At 58.9% G+C, this 18,753-nt stretch overlaps 1 protein-coding gene across 2 annotated transcripts; it reads right to left on the bottom strand.

Annotated features, from left to right (window-relative positions):
- Positions 1-1,971: 1,971 nt before the first annotated feature.
- KLHL25 (kelch like family member 25) lies at positions 1,972-18,711 on the bottom strand. 2 transcript variants are annotated; one of them, XM_033100292.1, is made up of 3 exons: positions 18,530-18,711; positions 4,018-5,817; positions 1,972-2,850 (listed from the first exon to the last, which is right to left on the bottom strand). In XM_033100292.1, exon 2 carries the CDS (start codon positions 5,804-5,806, stop codon positions 4,037-4,039), a length of 1,770 nt encoding a protein of 589 aa, XP_032956183.1. In that variant the 5' UTR covers positions 5,807-5,817; positions 18,530-18,711; the 3' UTR covers positions 1,972-2,850; positions 4,018-4,036. The 2 variants fall into 2 exon arrangements, with proteins under 2 accessions (XP_032956183.1, XP_032956184.1); XM_033100293.1 differs by lacking the exon at positions 18,530-18,711 and adding an exon at positions 5,987-6,336.
- Between the last annotated feature and the right edge of the window lie 42 nt (positions 18,712-18,753).

The raw sequence follows: 18,753 nt of genomic DNA, 5'->3' as shown, positions 1-18,753 counted from the left end.
CACGTTCCACGGGCGGAGGGTGCTGTGGGCAAAGGCGGGGAGACCACGAGATGCCGTCCGTCTCTAGAGAAAAGTCTCAAAGTCAGGAAGCCAAAGCAAGTTTCTTAAGACTGTAGCCTTTCCAAGCAGGAGCGGAGGTCCTGATTGCAGTAACCACATGGGACTCATGACATGAAAATTCAGGCCGGGGAGGAAGGGGCAGGAAGCAGCTCGCGTGCCAACGGGAGCCAATCTTAGCCTCTGTGCTGAGATAAACTGTGGGCTCGGGGCTTCCCGGCAGCCAGGGCTAAAAGGGAAACATGTACTTCTAATGGGGTTTCCTGGCTTCCCCCAGAAAATCTGGAATGCTCTCTCTTCCCGGTTTTCTCCAACAAATTACTCAGCTGGACACCTATAAGATGGAGCAAAAGAAATGGACATAATTGGGAAGTCTAGTAACCTCTTTATGTACCTGAGGAGTAATGGGACCGTTCCCAGGTAAATCACCATGTATGTCCAAGGAGTGCTGGAATCTGGGCCCCAGCTGGCCTGATTCCCAGTGTGTCCCCCAAACCCTGCACCTGAGGGAACCACACACGTTGTCCCCAAAGGCCTGACCTGGACCCCAGCGCACCGCTCAGACTCCTGGGAGAGACAGTGCCGACCTGCGTGGAGCAGCCGTGGGAATTAGAAAAGGCCGCCCTGCCAGGTATCCAGAGTTTGCAGTTCCTAACAGCTGCAGAAACCCGGGAAAGAAAGGGGCGCAGGGAAACGAGAGCATCATGGGGGCCGCTGGATTGCTGAGGCTGCCGACCGGGGCGGAGACACCCACCTCAACGCGCTTGTTTTATTTTCACACAAACGAGGGTCAGCTCCGGCCCCCAGCACATAAACGGGCACATGGAGACAGATGGAAGCACATTTTCAGGCAAGAGCTCACCCTGTGGGTTTTCCAGGAAAGAAAGACTCAGGAGGGGAAAGACGATTCTACAGGAGAATCCGCTGAAAGCCTGCTGCTGCTGAAATAATCTGAGGAAAGGGGAGCCCTCTCACCTGGGTGCCTGCAGCTCCCTGGAGTGTCCCCCACCCCCAACACTCAGGAGAAGCACCCCGAGCCCTGGCTGGCAGGGCCAAGATGGAAGTCGGTCCACAACTATGTCCCCCAAGACAGGCCCCAGCGCCCAAGGAAAGCCAGAATGCTCTCAATTCTTGTATTAAGTTAAAAACAGATAAAAGCAACACACGTTGCGGGGAAAGCGCCACGAGGTCCTTTGTGCTGTGAGACGTGTGCTTAGGTCAGCGCAGCCATCCCGCCCCAGGCCCCCACCGGCTCTGGCGGAGCGTCTCCTGGGGCCACAGGGCAGCCGACATGGGTCATCAGAGCAGAGGACACAGGCCTGTGACCCGAGATGCACCTTCCGCTTTCAGAACTTCCCCAAGTGGCAGCGCGGCCCCACAGCCGTGCTTATCAGTGGGTGCACCCGGCCCAAAGGCCCAGGTCCCCAGGAGAAGCGTGCAGGACAGCGCCCGCACGAGGGGTGAGGCTGAAACCGGAAAGCTCGTAATGTGGCGGCAACTGCACCGCACAGCCACCCGCCAGCCAGCAGCATGCACGGTGCAGGCGGCCTGCCAGCCGCAGGCTCGGCCAAGAGCCCTCCCACTCCGGTGGTGACACCCAGGATGAGCCAGACGCCCTCACACGGGGTGGGGGAAGTGGGGGCCCTGGCAGGAGGTGACCTCTGCAGAACACCAGATGCTGGCGTTACGCTGACGAGGGACCCACCGACTCAGGAGGTGAGAAAATGGACCAAACGTCTGGTCGGGCAGTTCTCTCCGACTTCATGAGCTGGGGGGGGGGGGGGGGGGGCAAACGGGCCAGATCCAGTTACCAGCCCGAAGGGCAAGATGCCAGAGGCCAGGGGTGCTGGCTGGGGGGGCCGGGGTGATGGACTTGGGTGCCGGATTCCAGGCTGCGATGCGGCCAGCCCTGCAGTGGCGCCCCGGACATCCTCTGGGTCCCCAGCTCCACGTGCTCCTTGTCTTGAAGGTAAGGGCCAAATGTGGAGGCGGGTGTGGCGCCGTCGGGAGACGGGCGCACTGCTGCCGCCTCTGGTGGGTGCAGAGGGGAGGCAGTGGGCAGCCCCCCAGAGCATCCCTCTGTCTACGCATGTGTCCCGGGACCCTGGGTCCGGCTGTGTGACTGGGCACAGCACCCGGGCCATGGCCGGCCTGACTGGGAGGTGAGAGGTCACCGAGGGCGAGACCCAACTCGGGAGGGGCCCAGAGGAGGCGTCCTCTTGTAGTCCTGGGGGTCTGGGTGTCATCTGCCAATGAAGCCGTGTGTGTCGCCAGGTCACCCTCCAGGTTTCTGCCCCTTATAAATGTGTCCTCCGTTTTCTCTGGCACCTTCTGCTCTCAGTGCTGACGGAGCCCATGTCCCCGAGGCCAGGGACGTCCTCTGCGGGGTGACAATACTGACAAGAAGCCCTAGTCCGAGGCTGTGCCATCGGTGCCCGAGCTGCCCACCCCTCCAGTCCCAGCTCCGGACTTGGCGAAACAAGTGGCCTCAAAGCTCTGCATACGTGTCCTCCCGGAGTCCGAGAGGCCTGGGGTCTGTCCACACCTGTGGAAGGTCCTCTCCAGAGGCCGCAAACCTCTGCAAAGAAAAATCCTTGGGCGCACACAGCGCGGAGGCAGCTTCTCTTCTCTTGTCTAAAACTCAGCCCAGCCCCCAAGTCCAAGGCTCACGGAGCTGGCGGAGCATTTCGTGCTGGCCCGGGGCCGGCGGAGCTTCCCGCTGTGCTGGACGGAGAGTCAAGGCCACTCTGCCAGTGGGGCTGCAGCCGTGGGGCGGGAAGCAGCACACAGAGCCTGCGGAGGGACAGAGAAGCAGGCCCACACTGACACATGTCGTCTCCCGCTCGCCCAAGGAAGTCTCGTGGTGGCTCCGGAAGGGAAGGGAGCCCTCTGCACCCAGGCCGAGCTCGCCACTAAACCCGCGTCTTTTCATCCAGGATGTAAAGAGGCAACACGGTCCGAGGCTTACCTGGTCCCAGGGCCCTAGCACCTGCCTCACCCTGGAGCATCCATCTTCCTCTTGTTCCTCCAGGACCCCCAGAGTCAGGGGGCCGAGGGGGAGTCTCACCTTGGCGGCACACTGGAGTCCCGTGGGCTTCAGAGGCCCTGCCTCAGTTGGCCTCAGGGTGTGGCCTGGGCTTGAGCATTTGTGTGGTAAAGAATTTGGCCCTGGCCTTGTCCAGAGGTCTGGCCTTTGCCCCAGCTTCTAGGAGGTGATCTGTGTCACACTTGATAGGCGTGTGTTTGCTTATGGTAGGCGTGGGGACGTACAGGTGACCTAGGCTTGGGGTTCTGGGTCATGCTGTACCAGTTGACCTGGGGGCTGAGAGTAATCACGTGGGTGATCAAGCAGTCACCTGTGTGCTGGGGTCTGGACAGAAAGGCTGGACGTGGAGGCTTGAGAGAGCTCCCTGGTTGGCAATATTCTGTGCATTTCGTCACTCGGTGCCGGGAGAGTAATGCTGTCCTGACGTTATGGGGAGAGGACATGGATGCTTTACGCAGGGACTCCCCCACCCCCCAAAATCTGGCTGATCTTAATCTGTATCCTTTTCCTGAAATGAACTATAATTGTGAACATAACAGCCCCAGGGCATTCTGGGAGGCCCCTACAACTGCAGTCGGTCTCAGAAGTGAGGCCACTTGTGCGGAGGCTGTACCTTTAGATGTGGCAGGGTGGCCCAAACTCCACACAGAATTGTCAAAGGCACCTGGACCATTCTGACGTGCAGCCACGTCTGGGGAGTACCGCACCTGTCTAAGACTGTCTCCCCATTTGGCACAGGGGTGACCTGCTTTGCTCAAGGTCAACTACAAGTAAGGGGCAGAGCCAGGCTTTGGCTCCACGGCTGGAAAGGGGTCCCAGAGCCCCACCGTCTGGTCACCTGCGGTCCCACCCGGCCTTCCCTGGAAGACACCTCTTATGCAGCGTGGGGACGGGCTGGGGGACCGGGGGCTCACCTGGCTCTGCAGGTGTTCCTCAGGCGGGCAGGTGCTTCCAGGTGCTGACGAAGGCCGTGGGGATGAGTGAGTAGGGCACGGTGGTGATGCAGCTCCACGTGTCTGCAGTGGGGTCATAGCAGTCCAGGGTCTTACACCTCTGGGTCCCAAAGTAGCCCCCGACCACGTAGAGCTTGTTGCCCGAGGCCAGCGCGTGGCAGGACATGCGCTTGGCGGTCATGTCCCCGACCCGCGTCCACTGGTTGGTCTCGCAGTCAAAGCGGTAGGCGGAGGCGGCCGTGAACTCCGTGTCCCCTCCCATGATGAAGATCTGGCTGCCCAGCACGGCAGCCGCCGTGTACCGCCACGGCTGGGGACACTCGGCCTTGATGGTCCAGCGGTTCTCCGCGGGGTCGTAGCACTGCACCTTGGACACCATGTCCCGGTGGATGCTGGTCCCTCCGAAGACGAAGAGCTTCAGCTTGGCGCTCACCACCGCGGCGTTGCTGACGCCGTCCCTCAGCGGAGCCACCATGGTCCACTTGTTAGCGCCGGGGTCGTACTTCTCCACCTGCTTCAGGGACACGGATGGGGAGGCCGGGAAGACGCCGGCCAGGGACGTGTGTCCCCCGACCACATAGAGGCAGTTCTCCAGCTCGGCGGAGCCGTGGCCGAAGCGCGCGATCAGCATGGGCGCCGCCTTGGACCACTCCTCGTGGACCGTGTCGTACACCCACACGTCCTTGGACACCCCGTTCTCGGAGCCCCTGCCGCCCGTCACGTAGACCTTGCAGCCGATGGCGGAGGCGCTGAACTCCTTCCGGGGACTGGGCAGGTCCGCCTTGGGGATGATCTCCTTGGCCTTGTGGTCCACCTGATAGATCTTGTCGCACATGAAGGTCTGGCCACCCAGGATGAGCAGCGTGTGGCCTGCCTTGCGCGGCCGGGCGCAGGGGCTGGTGACCACGCCGTCGTTCTGCAGGATCTTGGTCTTGCAGCGCAGCGCCTCGTCCACGATGAGCTTGGTGCGCTCGTCCGCCATGAGCAGGGCCTCGCCGGACACGGCCTCCGTCAGGCAGTCGGACGGCAGCAGGGCCAGCCGCACGCTCCGCAGGAGCTCGGGCAGGTGGGCCCTGCGCCCCTCGAGGTCGTGCTTCACCCACTGCAGGAGGGCCTCGAACACCACGCGCTCGTCCTCCGTCTCCAGCTCGTCGCTGGAGATGAGGTCCAGCAGCGTGTCCTTGGACAGGCTGTTGAAGTCGTCGCTCTGCCGCACCGTCTCGAAGTGCACCAGGCACATGCGCCACGACAGCTCGTACAGCCGGCGGCACTGGTGCGCGTCCGACAGCAGCATCATGCCCAGGCAGTTGGACGGGAAGAGGTTCTTCTCCAGGAACTCGGCGGCCGCGTCCCGCACGTCGTGGAACTGCAGCATGTCGCCCGCCTCCAGCAGCGACTCGGCGTTCTCCTCGTTGATGACGATGCGGGACGAGTAGGCGAAATCCAGCAGCAGCTCCAGCACCTCGGGATGCAGGTTGTCCTGGAAGTTGACCGTGTCGTCCCGGCTCTCCCGCAGGCCGTGGCTGAACATGGCCTCGAAGTAGCGGCTGGAGGCGGCGAGCACCGCGCGGTGGCAGGGGAAGGCGCGCTCGCCGGCCCAGAGCGTGACGTCCGTGAACCTGCGGTGCTTACGCAGCGTGTTGAGATGCGCCAGGACGCAGTCGGGGTGAGACGCCTTGTGGAAGAGCTTGATGTTCATGGACCCCGTGCTGCCCCGCGACTTGCGGGTCTCGTGGACGCTGACCGACATGCTGAGCCAACCTGCGGGGGGCGAGGCCACAGGTGAGGGGCCGCTGCTGACGCAGTGCCCTGGGGGGGACGCGCCACCCGGCCTCCCGGCCCTGCCCCTCCCACCCCTCCTCTGCTCAGCTCTGCCCCTCCCACCCCTCCTCTGTCGCCAGGGATAAGGGCGGCAGAGGCTGGCTCTCACCCCTGCCCTTTGGAAACTGGTTTTGTTCTCCTGAGCCTGGATCTACTCTGGAACCAAACGTCTTTGGCCTGTTTATGAGCCACCCCTGGGCGAGCTCAAGCTGTGCTGCCTCCAGAGGTTAGGAGACTGTGCAAATGACGTCAGTAGCCTGATTCAGCCGGCAGCACTAAGGAGCAGGGCCCTCAATTGCGTTCCAGCCCCTGGGGACGCTGCTCTGGTCGCGCCATTCCGTATGGAGGGAAGCCACGGCTCAGCGAGGCACAGCGGCTGCACAGAGGCCGGAACAGGATTCCCACGTGGCCTGTCCAGTCCCGGGCCCAGTCGCCACCCTCCGTTGGCCCAAGGAGACTGATTCCTGCCGGGAGACTTGAAACAACGTTCCCAGGGACCCCCACACCCCAAGCTGAGCCTTACACCCCTGTGCTCCCAACGGGCCCTGTCCTGAGCTGGGCTCCAGCAGCGCTGGCCAGACCCCCTTTACCCCTTTCCTTGGAAAGATCCTCAAGAGCTGCTGTCACAGCCCAAGCGCTCAGTGTAGACATGTTCTCAACATCCAGAGGCCTCCTGACCCGGCTGGGATGAGCGAGGCCGGCTGACCAGTGGCTCCCCCACAGGACACCTGCTCAACTGCAAGGTCCCAACAGAAGCCAAGACAAAGGTCCCGGTGACAGCAGAACACACAGAACACTTAAGCAATCCAGCGTCCGCCTCAGCCAAAGCAGCAGAAACCCTGCGGCCACTGATGGGAGCCTCTAGGCTTCTGGGGATCTCCCCTCCTCCCTCATCTGCCCCCCTCTGCCCGGCCCAGGGCCGGGCTCAGAGTGCTGGTCCCTGCAAGGAGACAGACAGTTTCATCACCCATGTGAATATGGAGGATTCCAAAGTACTTTAATTAAACTTGGATCAATGGCACACCCACGACACGTGGCCGTGCTGTGGAAGTAAGGCTCAGCTAATTGCCAAGCGAAACTACACGTTTTGAGAAAAAGTGGCCAAAAAGCAAACTGAGGGGGTGGCCGGTTATGTCAGTTGGTTAGAGCTTGGTGCGGATAATAGCCAGGTTGCCTGTTCGATCCCCGCATGGGCCATTGTGAGCTGCGCCCTCCTTAAAAGGGTCAACTATGCCATTGCAGCGTGAAAGCAACATGTACCCAATGACCATGGCTGCTTCCCAATTAGGAAAAAAAAGCAAAGATTGCTTAAAAAAAAAAAAAAAAATTGAAATCAGTCTTCCGACCCCAAGAGTCTGTGCTGCTTTCCTCCTGCTGGTAAAGAGGCAGCAACAACAAAAAACCCCAGAAACCTTTTTCATTTTTAATTTTCGAAAGTATGTGACTCCCCCCCGCTCCAGGTCAGTTTTCTCCTTAAGCAGCGCCCTGGTACAGGAAGGATACAGGAAGGAAGCCATTCCGAGTGCATTGCTTGTGTGCTCTGTTCTCTGGCTCGGTCTCGCACTCCTTCCCTGGCAACGACCCAGGGAAGCCACAAGCTGACGTGATCAGAGCTGCCTGGGCAAAGGCCCTGCTCCCGGGCCCGCGCGGCCTCGCTGTTCTGGCCCCCAGGGGTGGGGGTGGTGTGTGCAGCCAGCAGGAGGGGGAGCGCTGGACCCCAGGGCCAGGCTGTGCACATGGCCTCCACCACCGGCCCCGGGGCCTCTCCCCTCTCCCCTGCTCGTTTTCCCTTCTGTCCTGTGCAGGCCTCTGCGCGTCCCTCACTGGCAGTCATACACAGGGCACGACCTCTGAGCCTGGCCCACAGGACGCTCCCCCCACAGACCTGAATTGCCCCATCTGAATTCCGGACCCTGCAACACGTTTCCGCAAATCTTGCTTGTGATTGCTAAATCCTCATGCCAGCTCTGTCACTCAATCACCCGACACTTTCCAAAATGTCACCGCCGTTCACTGGGTGACTCCATCCAGCCGTCACCACCGTGCCCAAGCTGTTCACCAGGTGGCCTCTAGTCTGAGCCACGCTGGGGGACGGCTCCCAGGATAGGGCTCTGACACAGGCTGGGCCTCAGTTCCCTTCTCGAGCACCTGCATTTTCACGGGTCCCACCTGCTCTGGGTCGCTGAGCACCTCACTGCACCTGCCTTCTCCCCACCCCACGCCTGGCCAGGGAGCCAGGCCGTTTCTGAGCCTGAGCTGAATGCGGCCCTGAAGGCTTGGGCTTGGATACCCGTCTGTGGTGCCAAGCTCCCTTGGATTCTTTTTCACAGACAGCCCCGGGAAGGAACGGCAGCTCTTTGCTCCCCTAACCACAGCTGTGTAATCAGGACCCACTCCTGATTACACCCGCTCCTGGGGCAGGGGACTCCATGGCTGCCCACAGGACCTGGCCCCAGGGCCGGCCAGAGCAGACCCTGCATTTCCTGCATGGTCACACGTGGACGTATACTGAGCCGGTCAGGCGGAGGCCTGTTGGGATTTCTGGCTGTGTGCAGTACGCTTCCCTCCCTCCCGGCCCCCTTGGGGGTCCCAGGTCCACGCTGGAGGCAGCTGGCACCGCTGCTGTGGGGTATGAGCTGGACCCCGCCTCCACTCTGGGGTGTTGCTGACAGGGTCGCCCTGCAAGCGATCTAGGTGGGGACTCTCTCTGAAGAGGGTAAGGGCGGGACAAAGCAGGACCAAGACTGAGCAAGTGCAGGACAGCAGGGCAAGCCCGTACACCGCAGCCACGTTTGCCCTGCGAATGAAGTCTAGTGCTGACCTCTCAAGGCCAGTGCTGCCTGGGCAGCCAAGGGCCAGCACTGACTGGCGTCTTGCTCAGCACCAAGATGCCTGCCTGCTGACGCAAACTCCCCGCACAGGCAAAGGAGAGCCAGCACCACACCCAGCAGGTCCCCACCCCACATGGCAGCCAGCCTGGGCACCTCTGTGCCGAGGGCATCTAACTGGAGTGCTCGCGCAGCTGCCTTCCAGACTCAGAGATGACGACAGCAGAGACAGTGGCTGCAACAATGGCCTGTGTGGTGACACTGTTTCCTGTGAGCCAGCACGACGCTCCCTCCTGCTTGCAGTGACACCTGACAGTTCCCAGCAACCACCCGCCTCCACTCCAGCCGGTTCACCTGGGATCCAGGCTGGGCGTCTGGCCCTGGCCGGCCAATCTGCACATCCCTGGGCCGCAGGGGTTGCCTGGACGTGACCCAGGCCTGCCATCAGCCGTGCCATCCTCCTGGCCACCGTGAGGGGCGTGACACCCACGACAGGCCAAGGAGACTGTATCCACCATGTTTCCTGAACTGCGGGGCATGAAGCAGGCTGAATTCAGGGCTGCCGACAGGACAGGACCAAGGCCGGCGTGGCAGCGATGGCAGCCGCACTGCCCAAGGCGGGCAGTGCGGCCTCGAGGAGGCAGAGCAGGGCCCCTGGTCCCTGCTGAACCGGAGCCCGTCCGGCCCTAGCCTTCCTTTGTGCCTGTTTGAGGGGGGTTTCTGTCACTGGCCATCACGAGTCGCATCTAGTGCAAGGACTCACTGGGACACGAGTTCCCAGGTTTGGGACCAGGGGCTGCTCACCTTGACAAGGGGTCTTGTTGGGTGGGTCCCTCCACCCTTTCCACCTCCAGGGAGGCCACCCAGACACCAAGGGGAACGGGTTTCACGAGTGTGTAGTTATCAGTTACTGCCCACTCAGCCCTGTGCAGGGGCTGCAGGATACGAGGCGTGTGGGACAGGTTCCCGGACATGGGGGTGAGCATTCGAGTGTGTGCAAAGGCAGGTCTGTGCAGCCTCTCGGCCCTGCCTTTATGGGAGGGGCGGCAAGAAATCAGGCTGTACATAGCAGAACTGTTTTGACTGCCTAAGCAGTGTCCTGGCTTTATGCATTTAAGGCACAGACTATAACTGCACGATACTGCCTGCCATGCTCAGACTGGCAATTCGTCATCCTGCAAAGGGGCACTGATGGACCTCGGACACCACTTCCGCCCCACGCTGCCATCCTCACCTGCAAAGAAGTGGTTAAAGGCACCAAACGTGCCCAGCTCACTTCCCTCACCACTCCTGGAAAGGTAACTAAATGCACAAGGAAACAAAGTAGCTAAGGGATAAGACCTTCAGAAAAAACTCCCTTGCTTTCCAAAGATTCCAGCCACTAAAAGTGAAAGGCCTTGGATCTGAGGAAAATGCACCCGAGGCGATCACTGCTGCTTTCGCTGTCGCCCTTGGGCTGCAGCACTGACACCCCACCCCCGCCTTCCTCCAGCCAGGAGTCAGCGACCCTCAAGATGACGATACCAAGTCCATAGTTCACCGGAGGCCAGAGGGAACAGAAAAGGCCCAGGGCCCAGCTGGCGGGTTTCAGGTAAAGTGGTCCCCAGTCACTCATTCACCCTAAGTTTCCCGAACAATTCCCACATGTCAGGTGTCAGCACGGGACACAGTGACGGACAGAGACGAGGTACCTGCCCCCACAGGGTGCACTCTGGGGTTGGTGGTATTGGGGTACAGACTAGTGATGAGGGCAAAAAAAACAGTGAACAGGACATTATCACTTCATGGAAGTTCTACAAAGAAATTAAAACAACAACAGGCCAGAGTGTGACAAGAAGCTAGTGGGCTCATGTAGGCTCAAGAAGGGGACGTGTGACCTGGACCTGAGTGATCAGCCGGAGCCAGGAGGTGACGATGGGGACAGGAGGGCTCCAGGTGGAGGAACAGTAAGTGCAAAGACCGGGCAGAAGCGAGGTGGCCCATCCGGGGAAGAGAAAGGCGAGGGTGACAGGCAGGGATGCAATCACAGGAGGCCACAAATTCTGTGACAGCGTCCCATTGAGACAGGGTCTGTGTCCCCTCCCCTTGAATCTGAGCAGGTTCTGTGACCGCACCGTGACTGACCAAAGACGGCCGAAGCAACACTGTGCCGTTTCTGGGCCCAGGCCTTCAGAGATCAGCTTCCACTTCCTGTCCTCACCCTCGAGGGGAAGCGAGCCGTGTTGGGTGAAACCACATCCTGAGGCTGCCATGCTGTGAGGAGGCTCAACCCTGCACGTGGATGACGGCACTGCCAGGCCTCCCCACTGTCCTGGCCAGCTGAGCCCAGGTGAGTGAAGAACTCGCTCGGATATTCCAACCACGGCAGGTGGGCCCCAGACCTAGGTCCCCAGAGACCACAAAGGTCACAGATCACCCCATCTAAAAGCCTGACACAAATGAGCACCTGCAGGCTATGCTGAGGGCTTTAAAACAAAGCCAAGATGGCACAGTTTTACCTCTTGGACTGTGCGACGTACATGCATAACACAAAAGGTAACATGTGAACAAGGCAGGGGAGAGGCCAGGGGAGGGGAGAGTCAGCAAGTATTTGAGGCTGTTTCTCTCAGGTATTCTGCCTCAGCTATACTGTCTGGACTGTGCAAAGCAGCCCTGAGGAAAGCTCCAAGTTCTTCAGTGTCTCTGAAGACAGCTCAACCCGTACTGTGTGACCTTGGGAAAGTTAATTCCCCTCTCTGGATCTTTTTTTTTCCCCAACCATAAAGTGATCATGAAAACGATCACTATTTATAGGGTGGTTGTGAGAATCCAATGAGACAATCAGCGATAAGCGTTTAGAACAGCCTGGGCCTATCCTGCCTCCTTGGTCAGCTGTTCTACTCTTGTCGCTGCTGTGATTGTCACTGTCACTGAGGAAAGAACACAGCAGACATTCCGACCCTGGCTCCATCCCTAACCTCCACTTTGAAGAAGGACTTTCAGTGTCTACTCATTTCTAATGATTTGCTCACGAGCATGTAGTATTTTTATAATCAGGAAAAACACTGAAGGATTTTGGCAAGCCCCGCGGATCTGGGCTGCTCCCGTGCTGTCATAACGAAGCACTCGGGCACTTCCGTCACACAGGGCACACCAGGCTGAGCGCTCCATCAGCTGTAGCCAGGAGGGGATCCGAGCGGACACACGTGACGCTGCGGCTCCAATACATGTCCCCACCCCCGTGTCTGGGAGCCCACAGGCTGCAGGGGATCCATCCTTCCAGTTTTCAAGTGGAAAACAAACTAAGCAGCCTTATTAAGCAGACAAATCTAATTGTTAATTGAAAGGAAAATTAGTATGACCACTGTAACTGAATCAGAGCCACAGATCAGTCCAGATAGGAGTGAATTATCAGACAATGGGTCCTTTCTCTCCATGTTTCTGCCGTCCAAGGGCTCTTTCTCTAAAAACATTTGTATATTTATTCAGAAATTATACATACCATGTTTTTAATTTAAAAATTCCACAGGTTAGAATTGCTGTGTATTTATTTTGATTTTGTTTTCCAGCCTTTTATTGGGAAAGATGTCAAACCTGCGGTACAGTCACGAGAATTGTGTAACTCACACCTTCTGCTCTCATGTGGCTCGTCCGCTGGATGCCACCTGGCCCCACCCCAGCCCTCAGCCTCACCCCATCCTCACCTGAACCCCCATCTCTCCTGCAGGGAATGGGCGGTTCAAGAACAGAGTGAGGCTCGGGGAATGGTGAGGTGTTGCTTCATGCACTGCTTGGTGATTAATGGGGTTCCTCTTCAGGCAGGACCAAAATGTCTCTTTATTGGACAGCTCGTCCTGAGGGCCAGCTGGCAGGTCAGCCCCTCCTCCTGAGCTCACCTCACAGGGCAGAATCCCAACTCCTTCCACACCCAGATCGTGAGACAATCTGGTTTCCTTCTGCTGTGCTCAGGTCTTGATCAACAGTGCCAACATACCCTCAAACGTCTCTCTCTCTCTCTCTCTCTCTCTCTCTCTCACTCCCAGCTGGGCAGTGACTCTTGAGGTTACGGTACGCGTGGCCTGCACATCTGCCTGCAGCCAACGCCTGGCCGGGGCAGGAGGGTCCCAACAGGCCCGGAAGGGCAGGCAAATGCTTCAGGGCCTTCTCCACACCTTCCGGCCTTTTTATGTGATGCACCCAAGTGGTACGCACACTTGACCAAGGGCGGTCACTTGAGCTTCCATGATTGATAGCCAAGCCCCAGGCTGACTGCAGCCTCCGGTGGTTGGGGAGCCAGAGCTAGTGTTGCAAGTTGATAGATGCCGTGGAGATCACTGCCAGCTCCCCCGTGTGGACGTGTCATCCTAGAGGAGGGGTTCAGACTGCTGGCCTGACCCACAGGGCAGGCTCTGCTTGCCCAGACAAGGCATGCACAGGAGGGAAGGGGTCAGAGCCTGCGAAACCCTACTGAACGATGAAGCAACCCTTGCTGCAAACCGTCAGTGGGGAATTTTGGTCAGGACGGGAGCCAGATGAAACACGTGACTACCCTGGGCCCGTACTGTGGTGGGCATCTCATGTGGAAGATTCCAGCCTCACAACCAAGCCTGATAAGCAGTCAGACTGCGCAAGGTTATGCTGCAGCAACAAACATCCCCAAATCTCAGTGGCTTTAGAGGATAGACATTTTTTTCTTGCTCATACTACATGCATTGTGGTTCCCTTGGTGGTGGTGAGTGGGGGGAGTGCTTATCTCATCACTGTCACTCCTGGGGACCCAGATGACAGAGCAGACACCATGCCAAAGGAAAATGAGAGCACTCTGGAAAGTGTGGCGCTGACAATTCAGTGCTTGGCCTACAAGGACACCCATCACGTCTGCTCCCATCTCATTGGCCGAAACAGTCACATGACTTCATTCACCCACGAGAGCACCAGAAGTGCCATCCTACCACATGTCCCACTATTTCTATAACTGTCAGATATAGAAGTAGCCCAGATGAATGGCAATGACAACAACACTACTAAACATGAGTACAGAGTACAGAGTACTTACTGAGTACAGAGTACTAGGCACTGAGTACTTACTGAGTACAGAGTACTAGGCACTGTTCTGAGTGCCTTCGGAGCACTGAGCTCCCACCACGTCACGGTGCAAGCACTGGATCCAGGGGCGGCATTTGGATCCAGGGTCTCACAAGCCCAGCTAGGACGCAGCAGCTGTGGAACTCTGACTGTTGGATGCCATCGCGGTGGCTTTCTAGTAAAAGAGCTCCTCCATCTCGTGGCCCTCACTCCTGCCCAGACAAATCGGGCCTGGCCCACTACAAACCTGGCAGGCAGCTCGTCCTGGGGTTTGAAGGAGCAAAGCTTCTCTTAATTAGGAAATTAATTCCATCTATGCTCGATTGATCTGTGGTCAGCTTTTCCTTGGTGCCCCAATGGGAACAGGTAGAAAATGAGCAAGGCTTTTTGTTTCCATCCTATCCCCGCATCCTCCTCTGACAAATCGGGTGTCCTGTGGGGAGCGACACCATGGGGAATGTTGTCCCCCCTCTGGCAGCCGCAGGCATTCTCCCAAGACCGGCTCAGTACCCACCCCCTGATGGGAGGAGCCGTCCTGCTGGTCTTGCCTAGTGAGCGGGAGGCAAGGAGCCCTGCAATCTCCTGGGTCCCTTCATGATCCCTCTTGCTCCCGGGAGCTCTCTGTCCATGTCTCTTATTGGAAGTGGCCCTGGCATCTATGCCCAGGAGACACTGCACAGACTAGGGCCCACTCCATCTGGTCTGGGGTAGGAGCGGGGTGGGGAGGGGGATTACCTTGAGTGCTCCCACACCTGCTGCCCAGCTCCCTCCCCAGGACCAGCTGGAGCATGTGGGAAAATGAGCCACCACACAGCACCTTACGTTAGGCCCAGCTTGGTTCTTCCTTGACCCCATCCTGTGGCGTCACCAGCCCTTCATCCACGGCATACCTTCTGCCTGCAGACCCTTCACATGTGGGCCCCACACGTAGTGGACAGAGGCAGGGAACTGGGAGAGGCTCAAGGAAGGACAGTCCCGTCCGCCTGGAGTTATAGGTAAAGTCTATCTCAGTTTCCACTCACCAAGAAAGGTACAGAAACTGGGAGCTGGACTGCGGCACGCCTCTCACTCTCCAGGTGGAGAAGATTAGGGCCCCGGGAGGGACAATGACTTGTCCAAGCCCCACAGCACACCCCAGAGGCAGAGTTGGAACTAGAATCCTAGACTGCTGACTTCTAATTGGGCCCCTCTACACTGCCTGCTTCTCAAACTGTTCCTGCCCACAGGGCTAAGCAAATAACTCAAGCTGCAAGAACTTTTGAGGTTTTAAAGCAAAACATTTGATAGAAGCACTGTACAGAAGAACATCCACCCATTTTACAGAAGAGCAAATTGAGACCCATAACAATAAGGGGACCTACATGGAGTCACCAGCCAGGTAGGGGCAGAGCAAGACTCCCAGACACCTACTTCCATGTTCTTTTTGCCCACAGGTTCCAGGTATGACAGTTCCAACGGGGGGATGGTGAAGCAGTGGAGCTGGCCTTTGGGCCTCTGCTACCCTGAAACAAGGTATGATCCAGAAAGCCTCATCCAGACTCTGTGTACGACCCAGGGGTGCAGGAGACCATTGGGGATGGGGGAGGAGGGAAGGCTGGGAAGATTTTTATGTATCTGCAGAAAATACTGCGAAATTTCCCAACTATACTGGATTTGTGAGACCACAGAGCTGGCACTTTTACGAACAGGTCAAAATGCCTACTCTTTTTCACCCAGAAGAGCACTGACACAGGGCTTGGAAGGAAAGGTTTAGCGTAAGAAAGAACAGAGTCTATTGGCGCCAGAGGAAGCCGCAGCAGCGGTGGGTGGAGGAGGCTGAGGCCTCCCGGGGTGGGCTGATCGGACACACGGGCAGCGTCTGAACCCACATCCAGCTCCCAAGCCCACATCCTTTCCCCTGACCTTATGCCCAAGAACTTTCTCTGTCTCCCATCCCCACAGCACCCCCACCCCCCACCCCCCTTACAGCCAAAGGGTGGGGATTCAGTCCAGCAAGGTGAGTGCCTGAAAGCGACAGCCTGAGCTACCTTCAGACTGGGATGGGGGCAACGGCACTCTGGGGCCTGGTGGTCCAGGAAAGGGGTTGGATCCTGCGGTGCACACTGGCTGACTTCCCTCACCTGGGGACAGACTCAGACAAGTAAGGGGAAAGCCCTACTGGGGAGCTGGGAGTAACAGCTGGGGATGCCCACATTCTTCTCCACGGACCCCCACCCTGCTCCCTGCCCCCACTTATCCCAACTAAGTGTTTTGTGGCTGGGAATACGCTTTAACAGTCCTGGCTGCCTAAGGCAATTCAATTATGAAATTGACCACATTAGATGAAAACCAGCACCTCAATCAGCCAATTCATTTGCTGGAGTCTGGCCACTCGTTTTCTCCCGCCAGCGCAGCCCAGCCTGCCCCGACCCTGGCCAGGCCACACCCTCGCGTGGGGCTGGTCTGGTCCGGAGGAACTAAGGGCTCAGGCCAAGGGCTGGTCTTTGGGGCGGGTGAGGTGGGTTCTCCCAGGAGACCTTGAGCGGAAAGCCTGCATCTAAAAGCCATCCATCTTTCTGGGGATTCCCGGGAACGCTGACGCCACAGGCCAGGCCACCGTAGTTCCCAGGGAACCTTTCCAGGCTCCTACCTGCATTATCTCTGACCTCAACCTGCACCTGCCTTAAGGTCGGCAATGAATTTGCCTCTGGGAGAAATGTGAGTGGGTGGTGGGAGAAGGCGGCCACCCAGGGCCTGGAATCTAGACTCTGACGTGCCTTTCTCATCTTTACCCCATTAAGGCGTCCTTTCTCCAGAAGCCTTCGCCACCTAGGCATCGCCTGTGTCCCCTCAGCTCCCACACCTCCATGTGCCAGGGCCCCTACTCCAGGTGCCAGCACACCCTCCCCTGAAAGCAGGGGCCCAATCAAGGCCCTGAAAACCATCAATGTATGAATGAACAAACTGCCCCTGAAGAATGCCCTCTGCACATCATGGTGATAGATGGGAAGAACCAAGCCTCGTTCGCTGCAGCGTAGGCCCGCCAGGCCTTCCTCTTCTCTTCCTGCTCTCCTCTCCCTACACAGAGCCGGCAAGTTTCAAATGCAATTAAGGGGCACTGGGGTACCGACTCGCCCACAGCTCCTCTCGCTGCACCACAAACAGATCTGGATGCAGCCTGAGCCCCAGGGCGAAGCTTTCTATCATGTTTCTCCACCTTCCTTTTAACAACCTCCCAGGAATCACTTCCTGACAATGACTGAGTCGGAAATAGCTGCCGGGCCTGAAAGAAAACTGACTCCATCAACCTCCACAGGCACCACTTGAGGACCCAAGGATGCCAGGTCTTAAAAGGACACCAAATCTGCCTCGGGGCAGGCGGGGTGGGGGGTGTGGGGGTGGACCTTGTGTCCTACTCCTCCCCAGGCCCCAAATGCTAGCCTTCACCAACATCCCCTAGGAATCCTAACAACACACCTGGGCCCATGGAGCATCAGAGCCACCTATGAACGGAGATGGAGGCCCAGGGTCCCAAAAGGCCCGACTCAAATCAGCCACCAGAGTCTGGTCCCTAAGAAGAAAATGGGGTTCCTGCCTCTCTCCCTCTGTCCCATCTCCAGAGTGAAACGTAAAGGCCCAGACACCTGGCTTCTCTGTCCTGCCTCACCAGGGAGGGCCCAAGCTCAGGGAGCTTTCCCCCCAGCTCAGAGCATCCCAGCCGGGCCCTGGAACGCCCAGACTAAACCGGCAGGGGCCTGGGTCTGCCCCCATCCCCCCAACCCCTTTGATCAGGTCTCTCTCTGTAAAGACTTTGATTTGCTCACAGATAATGTAAATGAAATGTGGGAGCTCTGAAGCAGCAGCACAAAAAACTGGTGCCCCTTGGGGGCACAGTCCCCCAAAGGAAAAACTTCCGCAGCGACTAGGAGGGCGAAAAGGAGGGGTGGGGTCATGGCCAAGTGCGTGGGGTCCTGGAGCCAGGGCACGATGGGAGAAGAGGACAGCCGGCTGGAGGAGGCTTGCCCTGGACCTGCGAGGGTGGCCGCCACTCCGATGGGTGAGTGCATACGACCGTCCCTCTGATGCTCCACTACTCTCTAAACAAGGTCAAGGGGTCCTGTCAGGTGGGACATAAAGGGCCGGGGTCACGGGGGCGGCAGGCACCTCCCTGGTGAACCCCTCGGCCCTGGCGCTGCACGAGGCAGGAAGCCATCTGGCCCTCGGTGTCAAGTGAGCGAGGACTTCGCCCGGCCGGGGCGCAGCGCCGGGGCAGCTCACATCCTCAAAGACCGGCAGCCTCCTCTTTCCAGGATCGATAGTAATTTTTTAAAAAGAGAGTCCGCGGACTCAATGAATCAACCACTCCCCAGGGAAAGACTTGCTGTTCCCGCTGCGCAACCTCCATTTACAAAACAATTCATTCCCTCGCCCAGAGCTCTTAGCCAATACCCTCGCCGGGTCCCCAGGCACGCGCAGGCGGGAGGAGCCGGCGTTGGGGACAGGGTGGCGGACCACAGTAACCCCCCTCCCGACCATTGTCCCCGACTCCAAGCCCACCCCTGACCCCGCGGTGGCCAGTGCAGCTCCGGGGACGCGGGCCCCGCGAGGGCTCACTCTGCTGGGGGCTCCCACAGGGTATGTGCGGGAGGAGGGAGCGGATAGACACGCAGGGCGGGGGGAGGGGGGAGGGGGGGCGGTGACAAGTGCCAACACCGGCCGCGGGAGCACGGCTAGACCGGCCCGAGGTTGCGCCCTCAGCCCTGCCCAGCCCCGGTACTCACCGCTCGGGGCGCCACCGCCAGCCGCGCTCCCCCGGCCCACCGCCGCGATCAGAGGCCCCTGGCCACCCGAGCGAGCCTCCGAGCCCCACCGTCGCCGCCACCGCTCCCCTTCCCCGGGCTTCCCACAGCCTCCGAGCCACTGCCGCCGCGGTATAGACCCGGCGCCACCAACAAACTAGTTTCTCGGGCCTTCCAGCCCCGCCTCCCGTCCTAAGCCCAGCAGC

The sequence above is a fragment of the Rhinolophus ferrumequinum genome, chromosome 28 (assembly GCF_004115265.2).
Source record: "Rhinolophus ferrumequinum isolate MPI-CBG mRhiFer1 chromosome 28, mRhiFer1_v1.p, whole genome shotgun sequence".
Taxonomy (NCBI): Eukaryota; Metazoa; Chordata; class Mammalia; order Chiroptera; family Rhinolophidae; genus Rhinolophus; species Rhinolophus ferrumequinum.
This window is presented reverse-complemented; position numbering and strand designations above follow the sequence as displayed.